The following is a 20571-nucleotide window of genomic DNA, read 5'->3' as shown; positions in this document are numbered from 1 at the left end:
CTATTTGGTTCTTTTATTTAACAAACAAGAATCATCTCTATGACAACAATTGCACCAAGTAACACATATGCTCAATCTGGATCGGAAGGGAGCAGTGGCAGGGCCAGTTCTGGGAAATCCAATTTTCTCCATTTCACAGGTCCTCATGCAGAAATCACATGGATTGACTGAGAGTCACCCATCCTCTTTCATTTTCCTTTTTCAGAAAAGTGCAGATTATATTTTCAGGAACATGAAATCATGAGCAACTGTGAAGATCTAGACCAAACATCTGACTGTCTCACCATTTTAATAATTGTATTTTAATGAATGCAAATTAGAATGGAAGATGTAATCTCTTACTGTGTGTGGTTAAACTGCCCTTAGAGAACTTCAACGCAAGCTCCTAACATGTACTTAAGACAGAATTTGGTCTTTGTCAGAACTCACACTAGCAATCAAATGGCTTTTTTCAGCAAAGGCATGGTGCCTTTTAGAGTTCTTTTCTTTTTCTTTTAATTTATTTAAATTAGGCTGTCTCACTTCTACTGTGGCTTTGTGTTTCTGAGAAACTTTTCTCTAGTCAGCTCTTCCTATACAGGCATACCTCAGAGACATTGTGGATTCAGTTCTGGACCACCGCAATAAAGCAAGTCACATAATTTTTTGTCTTCCCAGTGCATATGAAAGTTATGTTTTTGCTATACTGTAGTCTATTTTGTGCAACAGCATTATGCCTAAAAAACAATGTATATACCTTAATTAAAAAATACGTTACTCCTAAAAAATGCTAATGATCACCTGAGCCTTCAGCGAGTTGTAGTCTGTTTGCTGGTGGAGGGTCTTTCCTAGGTGTTGATGGTTGCTGACTGATCAGGGTAGTGGTTGCTGAAGGTTTAAGGTGGCTGTGGTAACTTCTTAAAATAAGACAATGAAGCTTGATGCATCGATTAACTTTTCCTTTCAGGAAAGATTTCTCTGTACCATGAGAAGCTATTTGATAGCATTTTACCCACAGTACAACTTTTTCAACATTGGAGTCAGTCCTCTCAAACTGCCACTGCTTTATCTGTGAAGTTTGTGTAATATTCTAAATCTTTTGTTGTTATTTCAGCAATGTTCACAGCATCTTCACCAGGAGTTGATTCCATCCCAAGAAACCACTTTCTTTGCTCATCCATAAGAAGAAACTCTTCATTCATTTAAGTTTTATCTCATGATTGCAGCAATTTAGTCACAGCTTCAGGCTCCACATCTAATTCAGTTCTCTTACTGTTTCTGCCACATCAGCAGTGACTTTCTCCACCATAGTCTTGAACTCCTCAAAGTCATCCATGAGGGTTGGAATCAACATCTTCCAAATTCCTGTTAATGCTGATATTTTGACCTCCTCCTGTAAATCACAAATGTTCTTAATGGCATCTAGATGGTGAATCCTTTCCAGAAAGTTTTCCATTTATTTTGCTCTTATTCATCAGAGAAATCATTAACTATAGCAGCTATAATCTTATTACATATATTTCTTAACTAATAAGACTTGAAAGTCAAAATTACTCCTTGATCCATGGGCTATGGAGTGGAGGTTGTGTTAACAGGCATAAAAACATTAATCTTTTTGTGTTTTTCCACCAGAGCTCTTGAGTCACTAGGTGCACTGTCAATGAGCAGTGATATTTTGAAAGAAATCTTTTTTTTTCTGAGCAGCAGGTCTCGACAGTGGGCTTAACATATTTAGTAAACCGTGTTGTAAACAGATGTGCTGCCATTCAGACTGTTGTTTTATTTATAGAGCACAGGCAGAGTAGATTTGGTATAATTCCTAGGGTTATACTTTGCAGCCATGAATAGACTTCTCCTCTCTAGCTATGAAAGTCCTAGATGGCATCTTCTTCCAGTATGAGGAAGGCTTGTTTGGAAGAAGATGCCATACAGCCTGTTTAATCTACATTGAAAATATGTTGTTCAATGTAGCCACCTCCATCAATTTTCGTAGCTAGATCTCCTGGATAACTTGCTGCAGCTTTTCCATCAGCCCTCAGCTGCTTCATCTTGCACTTTTATGTTATAGAGATGGCTCCTTCCTTTAAACCTCAGGAATCAACCTCTGCTAACTCCAAACTTTTTTTCTGCAGCTTCCTCATCTCTCTCAGCCTTTATAGAATTGAAGAGAGTTAGGGTGTTGCTCTAGATTAGGCTTTGGTTTAAGGGAGAATGGTGGCTGGTTTGATCATCTATCCAGACCACTCAAACTTTCTCCCTATCAGCAATAAGGCTGCTTTGCTCTCTTATCATTTCTGTGTTCACTAGAGTAGTAGCTTCAATTTCCTTTAAGAACTTTTTGTTTGCATTCACAACTTAGCTGTTTGGTACAAGGAGCCTAGCTTTCGTCCTGTCTTGGCCTTTCACATGCCTTCCTCACTAAGCTTAATAATTTCTGGTTTTTAATTTAAAGTGAGAGGTATGTGACTCTTCCTTGAGTGCTTAGAAGCCATTGTAGAGTTATTAGTTGGCTTGATTTCAATATTGTTGCTTCTCAGGGAATAGGGAGGCCTGAGGAGAGGGAGAGAGATGGGCGAATGGCCAGTGAGTGGAGCAGTCAGAACACACACATTTATTAAGTTCCTCATTTTAAAGGCGATGGTTAATGGCACCCCAAAACAATTACAATAGTAACATCAAAGATCACTAATCACAGATCACTGTAACAGATGTAACAATGAAAAAGTTTGAAATAGAGTGAGAATGACCAAACTGTGACACAGGGATACAAATTGAGCACGTGCTGTTAGAAAAATAGTGCTGATACACTTGCTTGATGCGGGGTTGCCACAAGGCCACTTGAGCATTGTACATACCTTAATTAAAAATACCTTACTGCTAAAAAATGCTAATGATTATCTGAGTCTTCAGCGAGTTGTAGTCTTTTTGCTGGTGGAGGGTCTTTCCTAGATGTTGATGGCTGCTAACTGATCAAGGTGGTGATTTGCAATTTCTAAAAAACTCAGTAGCTGCAAATTGCTATAAAGCAAAGTGCAATAAAACAAGGTATGCCTGTATACATTGTTCAAGATACTCTAAAAAAATATTCACTTAATGTTCCTGGATTGTGTTTTAAAATTGCTGTCATGTGTCTGGGATTTAGTTACTACTCTCCTCTAAGTCAGAACAGATTCCTAGGCCAAAAGCTCCAAGGGTTTGAGCTCAAATCTTGAGTACTTACATTTTGAGTACTTGAGTACTTATATTTCACTTTTATACCTTGTTTTAAATTAAATATGGAAATAAAATATTAATAAGATAGCAAACAATGCCACTGCCCATTGACGACTGTGTTTATCAATCAATGTACTTAATGGCAAATTCACAAATATGGAATGCCACACTCTTAAACTCTAAGAATTAATAAAAATATCCAAGATTCATGAACATTTTGCTAAGTGGGAATATTTTGGCCCTTTCATTAAGGCAAAATTGCTTTTCTCTCTGTGTTAAAATAAATTGTAAAACTGTGGACGAGGCTGCATAAGCAGCTAATAAAAGGGGCTTATATCTGGTTATAAATTATCCTTATTGTCTTTGCTTCTCTAGAAATTCACAATCCTATCCTCTGAGCAAATCATTATGTCATTTCTCCCTGTATTCCCAATACTACCTGAAGAATATAAAAACCATTTGAAATGATGGCAGATAACAGACTGTTACTTAAGAAACATTTAATTCAAATGGGAGGCACTTTATCATAGTAATCTTGACTAGGATACAACTGTTACAAACAGAACCCAAACAGAGTTGCCAAACGCATCCTGCAAATAAATCTTTCTCCACCTACTCATCTTTTTAGTTTATATTCCCTGCACCATCAGAGGAAAATGGTAATAATAGTTAATATTTATCTGAGTGTTCAACATGTATCAGGCACTTTCTAAACACACATTCAACTCATTTAATCCACAAGCTAATCATATGTGGATCTCTATCCTCATTTTATGGCTTAGGACAATGATGCACCGAGAAGTTAAGAAACTTGCCACTTACACAGCAAGCGAGCAGCAGATGTGGGATTTAAGTCCAGGTGGTCTGATGACTTACCCTAAGCAGTGAATCACTTCTTCCTCCTGTACGGGATCTGTTTATTGATAATATTTAATTTCTCATAATGCAGGTTGTAGCTACATGGTGGCAGACACAGGAATATAAACTGGAGAGCTATACATATGCTCAATTACGAGGTTTGAAAAAATACCATTGTCTATGTTTAAGTGGTTTTTTTGTTTTTTTTTTTTACATTTGCCTTGAAGTTCAGGATCCTGTACATAACTAGATAACCAGGGCAAACCACACCAATTCAGAATATTATTTTATACTGTTTAATAAGGTTATTTATGACTACACCTAGGTTTTTAAAATAAATACCATGCTATGTCTATTAGGACAGGTAAGCTCATGGAAACATTGAAGGTGAGCTGTGCAATATGACAGCTATATAAGTTAATTAAAATGAAATAAAGGCAAAATTCCAGTTTCTTAGTCACACTGCCACATATCAGTTGGTCAGTGGCTACATGACTAGTGGTACTGTATGATGGAAGTGCACAGATCCAGAACATTTTTATTATCACAGAAAGTTCTATGGTAGTCCATTGAGGCCCTATCTTTAGAGAACCATTTATGAAATACGTTTGAGATGAAAGTGTACTGGGCTTCTGGTTTAAAATGATGGACTGAGTACGTATGAATTCTCTTGTTAAAGTCAAGACTCCATTGAAATTAAAGTACAGAAATGCAAATATGTATACACCAATGACAGCAAAGCAAAGGAGGATAGAGGACAGAAACAGCAGAGAAATTTTAAGAAACTTTTGAAAGCCTGTTGACAGCAGGAAAACATAAAGAAAACTGTACCTTGAGATAGGGTTTCAGGAAATCCTAGAGGAGGTAGGGGTAGATTATGTAATAGAATGCTTGAGAGGCTGTAGGTATATAGTCTGCAAGGATGGCAGAGAGGGTAGTGAAGACGAAACGCAAGGGGACTGACTGAAGATCAATATAGGAAGCTGTTATGCCTGCCAGCAATCCTGCTCCCACCCTACTTCTTGTGCAACAATGGACACTTGGCACTGACTTCTCAATAAGAAAGTAGCTGATCCTTTCTAAAGAAATTAATGAATGGCTGGGATGAAATATGGGTGGGTGGCATTTCCAATATGACATGATGCTGTCCTGATTCTGACACTTGAGGAGCTCATAGTCTAATTGCCTCTTAGTTGACATTTCCTGCATTTTCTTACATGGAGTTCCAAGAAAGAATTTCCACTCCAGACAAGGACTTGGCAAGAATGAAACTAATTTACAAAACAGGGCAGTTCCTCAATCTTTCTTCCTTAAATATAAATGGAAAATTTAGCATCACTAGGCATATCAGAAACACCAAAACATAAAAAATCAAGATGAATCTATAGAAAAGCTTATCCCAGGAAAAAGAGATAAAACAAGAAAAAGAATTTTAAAAAATCCAAATGATACTCAAAAAAGTTGAAAATATGTATATAAATAGGAAGAGTCTGCCATGAAAAGAAAATTAGAGCATAAAGAAGAGTTCCCAATGATTAGAAAAATGACTTCTGATTTTTTTAAAAAGGAGAAGTCGAATATAAAAAAGAGCTCTCAAAGATTAAAAACATGATTGCTGAAATGACTGAATGGCTGAGCAGTAAAGTCAATAACATTTCCCAAAGGGTAAAACAACAATGAGAACAATAAGATAAATAGAAAGAAAAAAGTATTACATGAATGTACATGAAGACAACTTTAAAATGTCCAATATCCAACTGATAGGAGTTTCAGGTAGAAAAGTAAAAGAAAGAGGCCTAGAGGAAATTATTAAAGACCAACAATTTCCGAATGCTGATAATGTAAGTCATTAGAGTGAGAAAACAAATCACAACTTATCACGTTCCTTATGAAATTTCAGAAAAGTAATGTGTATAAAGAGATAAAACAAACATAAAACTGTTTACTTATAAAATAATTCAAATCAAACTGGTGTCAGTCCTTGCATCAGCAATGGGTACTAGAAGACAATGGACTGATGTCTTTAAGGTTCTGAGGAAAATGGGTTTTCCACTTAGATTATTATACCCAATCCAATTGTCATTCACACACAAGAGAAGCTATTTAGGTGGTCTGTAAGTTTACCTCCCTTGGATCCTTTCTAAGAAAGTAACAAAGGAATCTACTACAAACAAATGAGAATATAAACCAAATGAGGGCATACTCAGACTACAAGATATTCAACTCAGACAGAAGAAGAGCAAACTCAAAGCTGAAGGCAGACATTATGTCTTGTGAGTAGCCACAACAGAACGGAACAGGAAGGCAGAGGGTTCCAGGCGTTATCTCCAGGTGGGAAATAAGGTGACCTAATAGGTTAGATCAAATAATTGAAAAGTTTGAAGAACTTGATAATATTCTGAAGTTTCACAGTAAATGGAAAAAAGAAAAGAAAAGAAAGGCAGTTAGAAATCTAATCTAATCCTAATCATCTCCCAAAGACCCCATCTCCAAATGCCATCACATTGGGGATCAGGGCTTCAACATATACATTTTGAGAGGATATAAATATTTAGTCTATAGCATATAAGTTTAACAGTTTCCTATACCTAAAATTTTAGGAGAAAAATATCACTATCATCATTTGAAAAAAATAAGAATAGTTGAAAAATAGCCTTGTATAAAACAAAGTTTGGAAAATGATAGCACATAATTTATAAAATAATTATCTTTTAAAATTATTCTTAGTCAAGTCTGCCCATTTTCTCCATTGCTTAATTTTACAGATTACCAATGACCTATACCCATTTGCTTAAATTTCCAAGGCCTGATTTTTGCTACGCTCTTGAACCAGTTGGTTTTGCTTAGTATTGCATTTTGAATGTTAAACCTGAGAACCAGTGTTGTTTTCATGATTCTTTTAGCAAATGGTTTGTTACTAGGACATGCTAAAAATAATAGTTTAGAATATAAAATATGTTTTTAAATGTTGCAAGTAGATTTAAGAATACAGTAATCTATTTTTAAACTGAACTTTCAGAAATTAAAATATTTTAAAACATGATTAGAGATGTAGCATAGAATTTTAATTTCTTTTTTTTTTTTGAGACGGAGTTTCACTCTGTCACCCAGGCTGGAGTGCAGTGGTGCAATCTTGGCTCACTGCAACTTCTGCCTCCCAGGTTCAAACGATTCTCCTGCCTCAGCCTCCTGAGTAGCTGGGACTACAGGCACCCGCCAACAGGCCTGGTTAATTTTGTTTTTGTTTTTGTTTTTTTGTATTTTTAGTAGAGATGGGGTTTCACCATGTTGGTCAGGCTAGTCTTGAACTCCTGACCTCGTGATCTGCCCGCCTCGGCCTCCCAAAGTGCTGTGATTACAGGCATGAGCCACTGCACCTGGCCAATTTTTTATACATTTCAATGAGCAAACATATATTTAATTATAGAACAATATTACTTAAAATAGTTACTAAAGCTATTACAACTTGTTATTAAAGATTGTTTTTTGAAATAGGTTTGTCCACTGCCTGTTACATTTACAGTGGTTGACATTTTTATGTTTTTTTTTTTTTGCTATCCAAATTGTTGAGGAATAATTTTGCTAAATGATAAAATGGTATAATCTTATTAATTGAAAATATTTAGCAAGAGTATACCCTTATAAAGATAAACACGCTTTATGTCAATGTATTATCTATTGATACTTTTGTATATTTTACAATTAAATTGCCGTAAGTGGTAACTTTTTTTGTTGTTTTTGGCCAAGAAAACTACCACTAATATTCTAGCGCCAACCCTAGGGTATACCTTTATGCTAAGATTATTGACCCAGGTATGCAGATGGGAGTCAGCCTCCATTTGACTGGAATGTGGAGGCCTCTAAACCCAAGCTGCCTGTTAAGTTACAGTTTCCCTAAGGTGCTTGTTTTACTCTCTCCAGGTGATGATGCCAGGGAGGCTGTTAAACATGGCTTGAATGGGATCTTGGTGTCGAATCATGGGGCTCGACAACTCGATGGGGTGCCAGCCACTGTGAGTTTTGGCAAACGCTAAGATTTCCTTTTGGAGTTCCCATTTCCATCACTGTGTTACTATCTCTATGTCTGCCTCCTCTCTGTGTGTACTTTGTGTAATCACTCAAGGTGAAATACGTGCAAATATGTGAGATCTTGGATTTTAAGTTTAGTGGCACATAACTACCCAAGTTAACAAATATATTTATGTTTAATTAGCCCAGTGCATTTATTTGTAAGCTATGAAAGTCTCTGTTAAATAATAAGTCATTTGTGGGCAAGGATTATTCTGGCATTCATAGATACACCAATAGGTATGTAAACTGGAGTATGAAAGAAAGGATTATGCCATGAATGTCCAAGGACATGAGCTAACAGAGAATTGTGGGATTTCAAAGGCTGTGGTAGAATCTGAGATCATCAGTACAATTGAGACAAGAAATCAGGAGGAGGGACATATCGGAATTTCCTGTGGGGTGGCGGTTGAAAAGCTGCAGAGAAAGGGTGGAGAGCTGGGAAAAGGAGAAAAAAGGCTTAGGTCCGGGCAATGGGAAGTGAGCTGCAAATAGGCTACTCTGGCTGAGTTGTGAACCACCTTGGCTGCACATTGGAATCATCTGGGGAACTTTAAAGAATCCTGATCTGCTCCCCAGGTCTATTTATCAGAATCTCTGGTTGGGGCTTAGGGGTGTATAGGCACTAGTATTTTTTTAAAGCTATCAGGAGATTCCAATGTGCATCTTTGGTTTTTATGCACTGGAGTAGGCAAATCAGAGTCCAAAATCTACGTGCAAAAGTGAACTAAACTGTCCTGAAAGGTGTGGGACTGAATAGAACTGTATCGAAGAGCAGTTAGACCCTGAAGATCCTAAAGCCAAGAAAACTGACAGAGGCACTTAGGGCAGATTTTAAGATCAGAGACTGGGGGTCCAGAAATGGATCCGAAGCCATGGAGATGGACACATTTCCTGGGGTGGATTTTATGGATCCATGATCCAGAATGGGGGCCGGGGGCCATTGGTGGGGTGCTATCAAGTGGTTCCCTTATGTGCTGTCCACTTGCGGGGATTTGGCCAAGCCTCTTGTAGATGGAGCAATGATGTTGCAGATATTTTTTGCTTCTGCTCTGGCCCCATGTGGACCCTCTTTGCAGTATGATAAGCCTAAGTGTAAAATGGGAAAGAGTGAGATGTGCTCAGGGAATACTAAATAATCCATCTTGTTTGCAGTGTCTGATGCTGTAACTGCCCAACCGTTTCTCCTTGTCCACTGTATAGACAGAGCCAATTTATCAAGACAGGGGAATTGCAATAGAGGAAGAGTTTAATTCACGCAGAGCCAGCTGTACTGGGAGATTGGAGTTTTATTATTACTCAAATCAGTCTCTCTGAAAAACTGGGTTTTAGGGTTTTTAAGGATAATTTGGTGGGGAAGGGGTTGGAAAGTGGTGACTGCTGATTGGTCAGGTGGGAGATAAAAATCATAGAGAGTCAAATTGTCCTCTTGCTCTGAGTCAGTTCCTGGTTGAAGGCCACAAGACCAGATGAACCAGTTTATCAGACAGTGGTGCCAACTGATCCAGGTACAGGGTCTGCAAAATATCTCAAGCATTGCTTTTCAGTTTTACAATGGTGATGTTATCCCCAGGAGCAATTTGGGGAGGTTCAGAATCTTGTAGCCTACAGCTGCATGACTCCTAAACCATAATTTCTAATCTTGTGACTAATTTGTTAGTCCTGCAAAGGCAGCCTAGTCCCCAGGCAGGAATGGGGTTTTGCTTTGGTAAAGGGCTGTTATCATCTTTGTTTCAAAATTGAAGTATGAACTAAGTTTCTCCCAAAGTTAGTTTGGCCTACACTCAGCAATGAACAAGGAAAGCTTGGCAGTTAGAATCAAGATGGAGTCAGTTAGGTGAGATCTCTTTCACTGACATATTTTTCTCAGTTATAATTTTTGCAAAGGCGGTTTCAGTGGGAGTGGGAGAGTTTTGGGAAATGCATCTGCCTGGATAGATAAGGAAGGAGATCCTTGACTATTATGAGTCATTGGGTGTGCAATAGAAGGGCCTTGGCTTAGCAGCAATGAGTCTCATAAAGTGGATTTTGTCATGACAAGAGGCAGAAAGGCCAATGAGGTAGTCTTTAAAATTACCACAGCCAAGAAAAGAGAGAAGGAGGGCCTGAACTGCAGAAGGACAGAGGGAATTGCTTTCTGCTCCCTATCTTGGTTTCTTCATCTTTTAAAATTTAAACCTTTCAACTGTAATGTCTCATAATGGGATTTACACAGGCAAAGTAACTAGCATCATATAACAAAACTTTATATATCTATGAATATTTACTAAGTAATATATATATTTGTTAAATATATATATATACATATATATATATATATATGTTTACTATCTATCTACCTATCTATCTATCTACTAAGTAATGTGGGTGAACTTTCCAGACCACCACCTCTCTCAGAACTGGATTCTTATATAAATATTTTCCCTTTTATCGGAACCCCTCAGTGGTAGTTATTATATAGATGGTTGGAATTGGGATGACCATTTGAATTTATCCACACAACTGGAAAAAGAGTAGAACAAATACTTTAGCCAGCTAGTAGTGGTCTGTTGTTTCACTGAACTAGCAGGTTGATTTAGTGACATTCATAGACCAATTGTGTGGCTGTGATGGCGGAGTAAACGATGGCAGGGAATATTGGGTGTGCATATTGCGTTGAGTTTTTCCTAAAGCACTAATGGTAGGAACCAAGTAAGTCTTTGTATATTGTAGGATTATACAGTCAAGTGGTGGCTCACGCCTGTAATCCCAGCACTTTCAGAGGCCAAGGCAAGTGGATCACTTGAGGCCAGGATTTCGAGAGCAGCCTGGCCCATGTGTGAAACCCCGTCTCTACTAAAAATGCAAAAATTAGCTGGGCATGGTGGTGCACTCCTGTAATCCCAGCTACTTGGGAGGCTGAGGCAGGAGAATTGCTTGAACCAGGGAGGTGGAGGTTGCAGTGAGCCGAGATCCATGCCCCTGCACTCAAGTCTGGGCGACAGAGTGAGACTCTGTCTCAAAAAACAAAACAAACAAACAAAAGATGAAAAGTAATGAAAACTGGAAGTTGTCAGCTCTTTGCAACTCAGTTTTACTCCCAGAGACACACTGTTCTAGGTGATATTAAATGTTGGTTGCAGGTAAACAGAGGTGGAAAGTGAAGACCTCCTCTGAGTAGGGTGGAGAGGCTGGTCACAGCACAAAGCTTTTTCTCAGATTCATGACTCACTTGTGTATGGAGATGTAGACTTAGTGGGCGGGCCAAATTGTTTTCTAAAAATTAAATATAAATCTACTGAAATCAAATCTAACTAGATTTTAAGGGAAAAATAGCCAAATGGTGTTGCTTATTTCCCTCTCGCTGAGAGAATATGGACACGTCTAGAAGGGCTTTTGAGTTTGTTCCCTGAGACTGTTTTTTAAAAAACAATAACCGAACCTAAGACTTGAAACTATAAAAATTCTGTAAGATAACATTGGAAAAACCCTTTTAGACATTGGTTTAGGGAATGATTTCATGACCAAGAACCCAAAAGCAAATGCAATAAAAACAAAGAGAAATAGCTGGGAGTTAATTAAACTAAAGAGCTTTTTGCACAGCAAAATGAACAGTCAGCAGAGTAAATAGACAATCCATGGAATGGGAGAAAATCTTCACAATCTATACATCTCATGAAAAACAAATATCCAGAATCTACAACGAACTCATACAAATAAGAAAAAAACAAACAATCTGATCAAAAAGTGTACTAAAGACATGATTAAACAATTCTCAAAAGAAGATACATAAATGGCCAACAAACATATGAAAAAATGCTCAACATCACTAATGATCAGGGAAATGCAAATCAAAACCACAATGCGATACCACCTTACTCCTGCAAGAATGGCCATAATCCAAGAATCAAAAAACAGTAGATGGTGTGGATGCAGCGATCAGGGAACATTTCTACACTGCAGGTAGGAATGTAAACTAGTACAGCCATTATGGAAAACAGTGTGGAGATTCCTTAAAGAACTGAAAGTAGAACTACCATTTGATCCAGCAGTCCCACTACTGGCTATCTACCCAGAGGAAAATAAGTCATTATTCGAAAAAGATACTTGCACACACATATTTATAGAAGCACAATTCACGATTACAAAGTCGTGGAACCAACCCAAAAGCCCATCGATCAATGAGTGGATAAAGAAACCATGGTACATATATATGATGGAATATTACTCAGCCATAAAAAGGAATGAATTAACAGCATTTGCAATGACCTGGATGAGATTGAACACTATTATTCTAAGTGAAGTAACTCAGGAATGGAAAACCAAACATCGTATGTTCTCACTGATATGTGGGAGCTAAGCTATGAGGTTGCAAAGGCATAAGAATGATACAATGGACATTGGGGACTTGGGGGAAAGAATAGGGGGTGGCAAGGGATAAAAGACAACAAATATGGTGCAGTGTATACTGCTTAGGTGATGGGTGCACCAAAATCTCAAAAATTACTACTTAAGAACTTACTCATGTAACCAAATACCACCTGTACCCCAGTAACTTATGGAAAATAAAATAAAAATTTTAAATTAAAAAACAAACAAAAGACAATAACCAGCTGGGTACGGGGGCTCATGCCTATAATCCCAGCACTTTGGGAGGCCAAGACGGGCAGATCACCTGAGGTCAGGAGTTCGAGACCAGTCTGGTCAACATGGTGAAACACTGCTTCTACTAAATATACAAAAATTAGCCGGGCATGGTGGTTGGCATCTGTAATCCTAGGTACTTGGGAGGCTGAGGCAGGAGAATCACTTGAACCCGGGAGATGGAGGTTGCAGTGAGCCAAGATTGTGCCATTGTACTCCAGCCTGGGCAACAAGAGCAAGACTCTGTCTCAAAAACAAAACAAAACAAAACAAAAACAAACCATAACCCTCCTCTTTGCATGTCGTATACATGAGGGGAGATACTTGCTTGAGTTTTGCCTCACACTTTAGAGCAAATTTAAGGCTCATGATGATGAGAGAAATGTGAGAAAGGATTTGGTGTACCGCAAAGTACAAAGTTCCCTCAGTGTGTGGGTTTTTCTGTGAGCGGTAAAGGTCTTGGCGGAGGCTGTGGTGTCCAGGTCTCAGTACTTGCACAGAAGAACTTGCTATACTGCAGATTTTGTTATGTCATAAGTCAGAGCCATGGAGGCAGCATGATGTCATGGGAAGAGCACTGAAATGGGAGTCTTGTCTCACCTTTCTTAGGGGATAAAGGCTAGGCGAATAAGTCAATGAGACTTTTAAGCCCAAACATCTTCACAGTATTGTGTTGCTTACAAAAAGAAAGTGGACAACAATATGAATTATGCACTTCTATTCGGTTGGTGCAAAAGTAATTTCACCATTACTTTTAATGGCAAAAACTGCAATTACTTTTGCACCAGGCTAATATAAATCACAGAGTTTGCTTATATGGAGAAATACTTACTGTCACTAGGAGTCCTAGAACAGTAATTTAACTTCAGTTCATCTTAATATGTTGCTTCTGAGAAGAGTTGCCAGCCTCTGCTACACCCCAGAAAAACTAAAAAATAAGATTGTGTTAAAAATACGCTTATCACCTCATGGTTATAATGTGAACCAGATTGGATTTGAAGTAATTAGAGAATAATAGGATGGAATCAAATTGGTTTCTAAAATACATAGCACTAGATCTTCTCAAATTAAGATTCTCTGGGGTATTTGAATCCTATGAGCATTTTTTTTTCAATTTTGCATTTTCATTTTGATGCTATCTGGACACAAACTACCTCAAGCTTAGAAATAATGACTTTCTTTCACAGTGAAAATTATCAATGGCAAAATATTTTTATAGAATAAGCATTTGGGTTGTTAAGTTCTTGGGGATGTCCTGTGAAGTGCTAAAGGGATTTAAATTTTCTTCTATAAAAAGAGTCCATGCAATTCCATCTTTGAGAAACATTTAATGTATCAGATGGCTTTTGCTGTGTAACAAACCACTCTGAAACTTACTGGCTAAACCACAATCGTCATTATTACATTTTACAATTTTGTGGGTTGGCAATTTGGGCTGAGATCTGCTCAGTGTTTCTCTGGTCTTGGCTGGACTCATTCACATGTGTCTGTGGCCAGCTACTAGGCCTACTAGGAGGCTGTCATAGGATGAGCTCAGCAGGGATGGCTCTGCATTGTCTCACATCTTCCAGCATTCTCATGAAGTGGCAGGTCTCCTAGAGAGTGAGTGGAAGCATGCAAGGCCTCCTGAGATCTAGGCTTAGAATGGGCATCCTGTCACTTCTCTCAATTCCACTGATGAAAGCAAATCACAAGTTCAATTCATATCTAAGGTGGCAGAACAGAACCCTCCTTCCTTTCCCTTTATCCCATAATGTTGCAAGGAAATGAAGATAAAGAGGAGATCATTGCAGCCATTTTTGCAGTTGCAAACAATCAGCAAAATGTATATGAACCAGTGATTTTCTAAGTGTGCTTAAGAAAAGCCCCTTAGGGCTGCGTGGTGAAGTGTGATGGGTGGGGTGGGTAGACAGTCAAGGGAGGATTTATGGGCAGTGACTTGAACTCTGTCTCTTTTGCGTTTAACTAAGCACCTCTGGTTCCATCTACTTTTGTTTATTTTAAACTATTTTGATTTGAACAAAGGTTTCCATACCTAAAATGTCAGAAATCAAGAGTATAACAATCGATGCAATAGGAAGATGGAAAGGTGAGAGCTCCTTGCCAGCAGAAGTTGTGTTTGGGGGAAGGGTTGGGGGAGCAAGTTGTGCAGGGAGCATTCTGGAAGAGTGTGACTTGAACACAAATGAGAAAGAGGATTCTCTTTGCGAGTCAGATCCCTGTGGGTTTCTTTCTACATCCCTTACTCTGCCTGACATTAGTGCCTTAAATATACCAGGTCCTTTATAAAGTGTTTGATAAAACAGTGAATAGAGGGATGAATGAGCAACAGTATACAGGGATCTTACCATATTTTCCTGGAGATTAACTCCAGTGGAGTTAAACCCACAATTACTTGCCCGAAGAAGCACTAAGGAAATAGCTAAAATGAATGGTCTCACAGATGTATAGAAAGCTGAAAAGAGGGAAACATAAACAGGGACATAACATAGTAAGTCTGTCTACTGTATTTATTTATCTAATCTGTTTGATCAGAATCATTTTGTGTAATATACACCTAGTAAAACTGCAGCTATTGAAAGAAAAAAGGGAGGATTGAAACACCTAGCAATAGATGGAACATTGTTGTTCACAGACACACGAAACACAAATCTGGGCTCTGTTTTTTAACTCAGGATTCACATTTTTAAGTACCTTTATTAGTTTACTTTTAGGCCGGGGTTGGCATTGGAAATTACCTAAACACACTTGATTTGACTGACTTTGAAAATGTGTACTGAACCCAAGCTAGATAGTATTTTTTTTTGGTTCTGGTTTCAAATGGGGAAATATGCTTAATTATAGCTTGCATCATGGCTTGGAAATTGTAGCATTTATATGTTGACGTAACTTGCCTGAATGCAAAAAGAGGACTATGTATAGGAAAAGGGACATATGTAAATAGATCCAAAGCATGTTTGGCAAGGCAGAAAAGCTAAAAGGGAAAGAGGAAAATCGCCTTACCTGCCAAACATTTAGGGGCCACATGCCAAGTGTTACCTTCACTTCCTTCCAATCTGTAGCCCTGTTTGGTCTTCAGCCTCATACATAAAACCCTCTAAAATTTTAGGTTAGAAGTGGGATAACCTCTGAGTGATTTCAGCACAATTATTTCTGGAAAAGGTGGACTTGAGTGTATGGCAGCTTCCTCAGCATACATTTTAAATAGGAATTGTACTTAATTTAGATTTTTACATTTTGGGATGAATGTGGGTGATTTCTACAGATTTCGACCTCTAGCTCACCTTGTAAATTGTTTTAATTCTCAAATGCAGATTCACATCAAAGTAGCCAATTGTATTAGTTAGTTACTGCCATATGACATTATAAAATGAACAATCCCAAACTCAGTGATTTAAATCATTGAAATAAATGATTTCCATGAAAGTTTGTATTGACCAGTGTCTACTGATCTAGGCTTGGTACTAGCTAGGTGGCTGGTATCCAACTGTCAGCTCCAGCTGGGCTTGGTTGTGCTAGCTCTGCTTCCTGAATATTTATCCTGGGGCCAAAGATGAGGGGGAAACAATACCTGGTGGATGGTCTTCTCATGGCAAATGACAAGGTGCAAAAAAGTAAGTGGGAATACATGAGGTTGCTTAAGGCCTATGCTCAGAAATGGCATTCTACCAGCTCTGCTCACATGTTATCAGCCAAAGTGGCCAAGGCTAAGGTGCAGGCAAGTGCACTTTGATGCCAACCTATGTCCATCATCACCAACTGCTAATCAAGACCAAGATCTTTATGGTGTAAGTGGTCATATTCCTTAAAAACAAGAAAAATGTTTTCACAGAGTGTTCTTTAATATATGGTTGGATGCAAAATATTTTGGATGAGAAAATAAGAGACTAAGTTGTTTTATTATTAGTTGTGTTTGCATTTTACACACTGCTTGCACTATTATCTGAGTATGAATTTTAACAATTGACTTGCAATGAGTAATGTTCAGAATAATTTATGTCAATAAAATACTTCATTTACTTTTATACATTTTATAATCTCAGCACTTTGGGAGGCTGAGGCAGGCAGATCACTTGAGGTCAGGAGTTCGAGACCAGTCTGGCCAACATGATGAAACCCCGTCTCTACTAAAAATACAAAAATTAGCTAGGCATGGTGGTGGGCACCTGTAATCCTAGCTACTTGGGAGACTGAGGCAGGAGAATCACTTGAACTCTGGAGATGGAGGTTGCAGTGAGCCGAGATCACAAAACTGCACTCCAGCCTGGGGGACAGAGCAAGACCCTCTCTCAAAAAAAAACAAAAAAGTTATGAAAGATCAAGTGTTTTATGTTTATAATTTTTTGATGACAATCTTTGAATACAAGAAACAGAAGAAAAGACAACCTTGCACTTTAAAAGAAAAATAAGCTACTCATTTCCAAATTTAGTTGGTGTTTTAGTTACTAGCATTTGTACCTCTCTTCTTTGAGAAGGAAATAATTTTACCATTTACCCCAAACCTACTTGGCTTCTTTCACTCTAAGCCCTAGCTGGATGTGTCAGTGGTTTTTGGAGGTGGAGTTGAATAACAATTCAGTGTTAATAGAGTCACATTATTGAACTTTTCTTTCCCCAGATTGATGTTCTGCCAGAAATTGTGGAGGCTGTGGAAGGGAAGGTGGAAGTCTTCCTGGACGGGGGTGTGCGGAAAGGCACTGATGTTCTGAAAGCTCTGGCTCTTGGCGCCAAGGCTGTGTTTGTGGGGAGACCAATCGTTTGGGGCTTAGCTTTCCAGGTAACTGGACAAAGAAATGAATATATAAAATAGACAACTTGACAGTAAAAGAAATGAATAAAACAAGTCAGACTGACTTAGTTCTGAATCAGTCTGTATCTTTTCACTTGGTTAGGGGGAGAAAGGTGTTCAAGATGTCCTCGAGATACTAAAGGAAGAATTCCGGTTGGCCATGGCTCTGAGTGGTAAGACTCATTCTTGTTTACAACTTTCTTTTCTTTTATGATCTTTAAGTCAAGGTCCTTGGTGGAGAGAAGTGAATTTGAAAGGGAAGAGTGTGGGATCATTTGAGTATATTAAATTTGACGTTGACTCCATATTTACAGCTTTGAGGAACCCTGCATGTGCATAGTCCCTAGTAATTACTTAACCTCTGTTTTTCACAGCTTTATTAGGAATATTTTGGTGAGTACGAGTACTTGGAGGTGGTTGTAACATCATATTCTTCCTCATCTCATAACACATGAACACATACATCTACCTGGATAGTCAACAGCTCCCTTTGGACATCTAAGTGGCATCCCAAACTCTTACCTGTCCAAAACTAAGCTGCTAACTTTCCACGTTAAACCTGCTCCACCTGCAGTTTCTCCATCAGTTCATGTTAATCCCATAGTTTCAGTTGCTCAGTACAAAAATCTTCAGTCATTCTTGACTCTTCTTTTCTCTCACACCTTCTTACTCATAGGGGCTCGATCTTCAAAATATAATCAGAATCTGACCTCCCTGTCATCTCCACTGCCACCGCCCTGGCTGGAGCCATCATTGTCTCTCATCCCATGGACATTGTGGGTGGGCACGTCTGTTCTCACCTATCTCTCCCCTCTCCCAGTCTGTTCTGATCATGGCGGCCAGAACGGTTCTTTTAAACATTCATTGAGATCATGTTACTTTTCTGATCAGAAAACCCCCAGTGGCTCTTGGTTTACTCAGAGTAAATGCCAAAGTCTTTACAGTGGTTTACAAGGCCTCATATGGTTTGACTCCCATCATCTTTCTGATCCCAACTTCTACTAATGTCACCCTTACTTATTCTACCCATGTGACATTTTGCCTCCATGATGTCCCTTGACTATGTGAGATATGTTTCAGCCTTGGGGTATTTGCAATGGTTGTTCGCTCTGCCTGGATGCTCTTCCTCCAGACAGCTACATGAAAAACTTCTCATCTTTCATGTGTTCACATAAATTGTACTTTCTTAAAGGTGCCTATCCTGATTACTGTGTTTAAAATAGCAGTTTATCCTCCACCCATCTATTCGACTCCAGTTTTCTTTTCCAGTTTTCTTTCATCCTTTTTCCATAGCACCTATTGTCTCCTATATATCATCTATCATAGAATTTCCTTTTAAAATTATATGCATTATATATTGTCTGTTTCCCCTTTAGAACATAAGATAAATGAGGCAGGGGGCTTTGTTGTCTTGATTGCAGTATTTTCAGTGTCTAGAGCAGTGCCTGGCACACAAACAATACATATTTGCTGAAAGAATAAATAAATACACATTAAAATATTACTAGTGACTATTTGTAATTTGACTCAGAAAGAACCTGTAGCTAGAAAGAATGGCTGTGAGTTGATTATCAGCTACCGCATTTTTGAAGGTAAAGAGGGTTTCCTTTTCTGTAATCCATATGATCTGGATTGTTCCCATAGATAAAACTCCCCAGATAAATGGTCTACTCACTACTGTACTCAGTCTGCAGACAGAGCCTCAACAAGAAGAATGCCATTCTGTGAATCCTCACTATGCATTTTAATTTGCTACAGACATATCCTAAAAGAGAGCTTTCAGTCACTGACTCTCTATTAAATGTGGCAGAAAGAATATACTCTTTGTGTTAATAAAAATATGTGCCAGTCATTTTGTGTTAAGGACTGTTTAGGTAATAAAAAATGGTCTCATGCCACATAAGATTTGGCAAGCCTACCTTGAATCATAAACCTTACATTTGTCAAATTTTACATTCCTTGGGAAAACGATTACCTGCCTGATTATTATTGCATTCAGTTCATATTAAATGTATGCATTATTTTTTCAGGGTGCCAGAATGTGAAAGTCATCGACAAGACATTGGTGAGGAAAAATCCTTTGGCCGTTTCCAAGATCTGACAGTGCACAATATTTTCCCATCTGTATTTTTTTTTTCAGCATGTATTACTTGACAAAGAGACACTGTGCAGAGGGTGACCACAGTCTGTAATTCCCCACTTCAATACAAAGGGTGTCGTTCTTTTCCAACAAAATAGCAATCCCTTTTATTTCATTGCTTTTGACTTTTCAATGGGTGTCCTAGGAACCTTTTAGAAAGAAATGGACTTTCATCCTGGAAATATATTAACTGTTAAAAAGAAAACATTGAAAATGTGTTTAGACAACGTCATCCCCTGGCAGGCTAAAGTGCTGTATCCTTTAGTAAAATTGGAGGTAGCAAACACTGAGGTGAAAAGATAATGATCTCATTGTTTATTAACCTGTATTCTGTTTACATGTCTTTAAAACAATGGTTCTTAAATTGTAAGCTCAGGTTCAAAGTGTTGGTAATGCCTGATTCACAACTTTGAGAAGGTAGCACTGGAGAGAACTGGAATGGGTGGCGGTAATTGGTGATACTTCTTTGAATGTAGATTTCCAATCACATCTTTAGTGTCTGAATATATCCAAATGTTTTAGGATGTATGTTACTTCTTAGAAATAAAGCATTTTTGGGAAGAATATATCTAGTCCTTTTGTAACAATATGAAATTTTAATTTTATTTTCTGAACCTTAATTATCTCCTCGTTTCCTTTCTGCATACCTTATTGGTTATCCTATACCTCCTACTTCTCTTTCTTTACTCTTTTGATTCTTTACCATTGATAGCCATGTGCAAGGGTAGCTACATAATGTGTGAGGACTATGCCAAATTAAAATATGGGCCCCTTGTTCAAAAAGCAAGACAAAACCTTTTTCCTTCCTTCCACAGTTTTTCTCTTAAGCTGTCATGGAGACTTGCTGTTTCATGTCATGCTTCCTTGGGCATGGGGATACCCACATGGCAAGAGTAGAGCC

The 20571-nt window shown here is 38.2% G+C and overlaps 1 protein-coding gene across 1 annotated transcript in view; it reads left to right on the top strand.

The window, feature by feature from the left end:
- HAO1 (hydroxyacid oxidase 1) overlaps nt 1–20234 on the top strand; it is a 57485-nt gene extending 37251 nt beyond the window's left edge. The window contains exons 5-8 of the mRNA XM_004061793.5: nt 7972–8063; nt 17360–17518; nt 17634–17703; nt 19561–20234. Of these exons, the coding sequence (XP_004061841.1) occupies nt 7972–8063; nt 17360–17518; nt 17634–17703; nt 19561–19631 (392 nt within the window). The 3' untranslated portion in view covers nt 19632–20234. The remainder of the gene's footprint in view (nt 1–7971; nt 8064–17359; nt 17519–17633; nt 17704–19560) is intronic.
- The last annotated feature ends 337 nt before the right edge of the window (nt 20235–20571 follow it).

The sequence above is a fragment of the Gorilla gorilla genome, chromosome 21, assembly GCF_029281585.2.
Source record: "Gorilla gorilla gorilla isolate KB3781 chromosome 21, NHGRI_mGorGor1-v2.1_pri, whole genome shotgun sequence".
Taxonomy (NCBI): domain Eukaryota; kingdom Metazoa; phylum Chordata; class Mammalia; order Primates; family Hominidae; genus Gorilla; species Gorilla gorilla.
The sequence above is the reverse complement of the archived record's forward strand: the minus strand, read 5'-3'. Positions and strand labels throughout refer to the sequence as shown.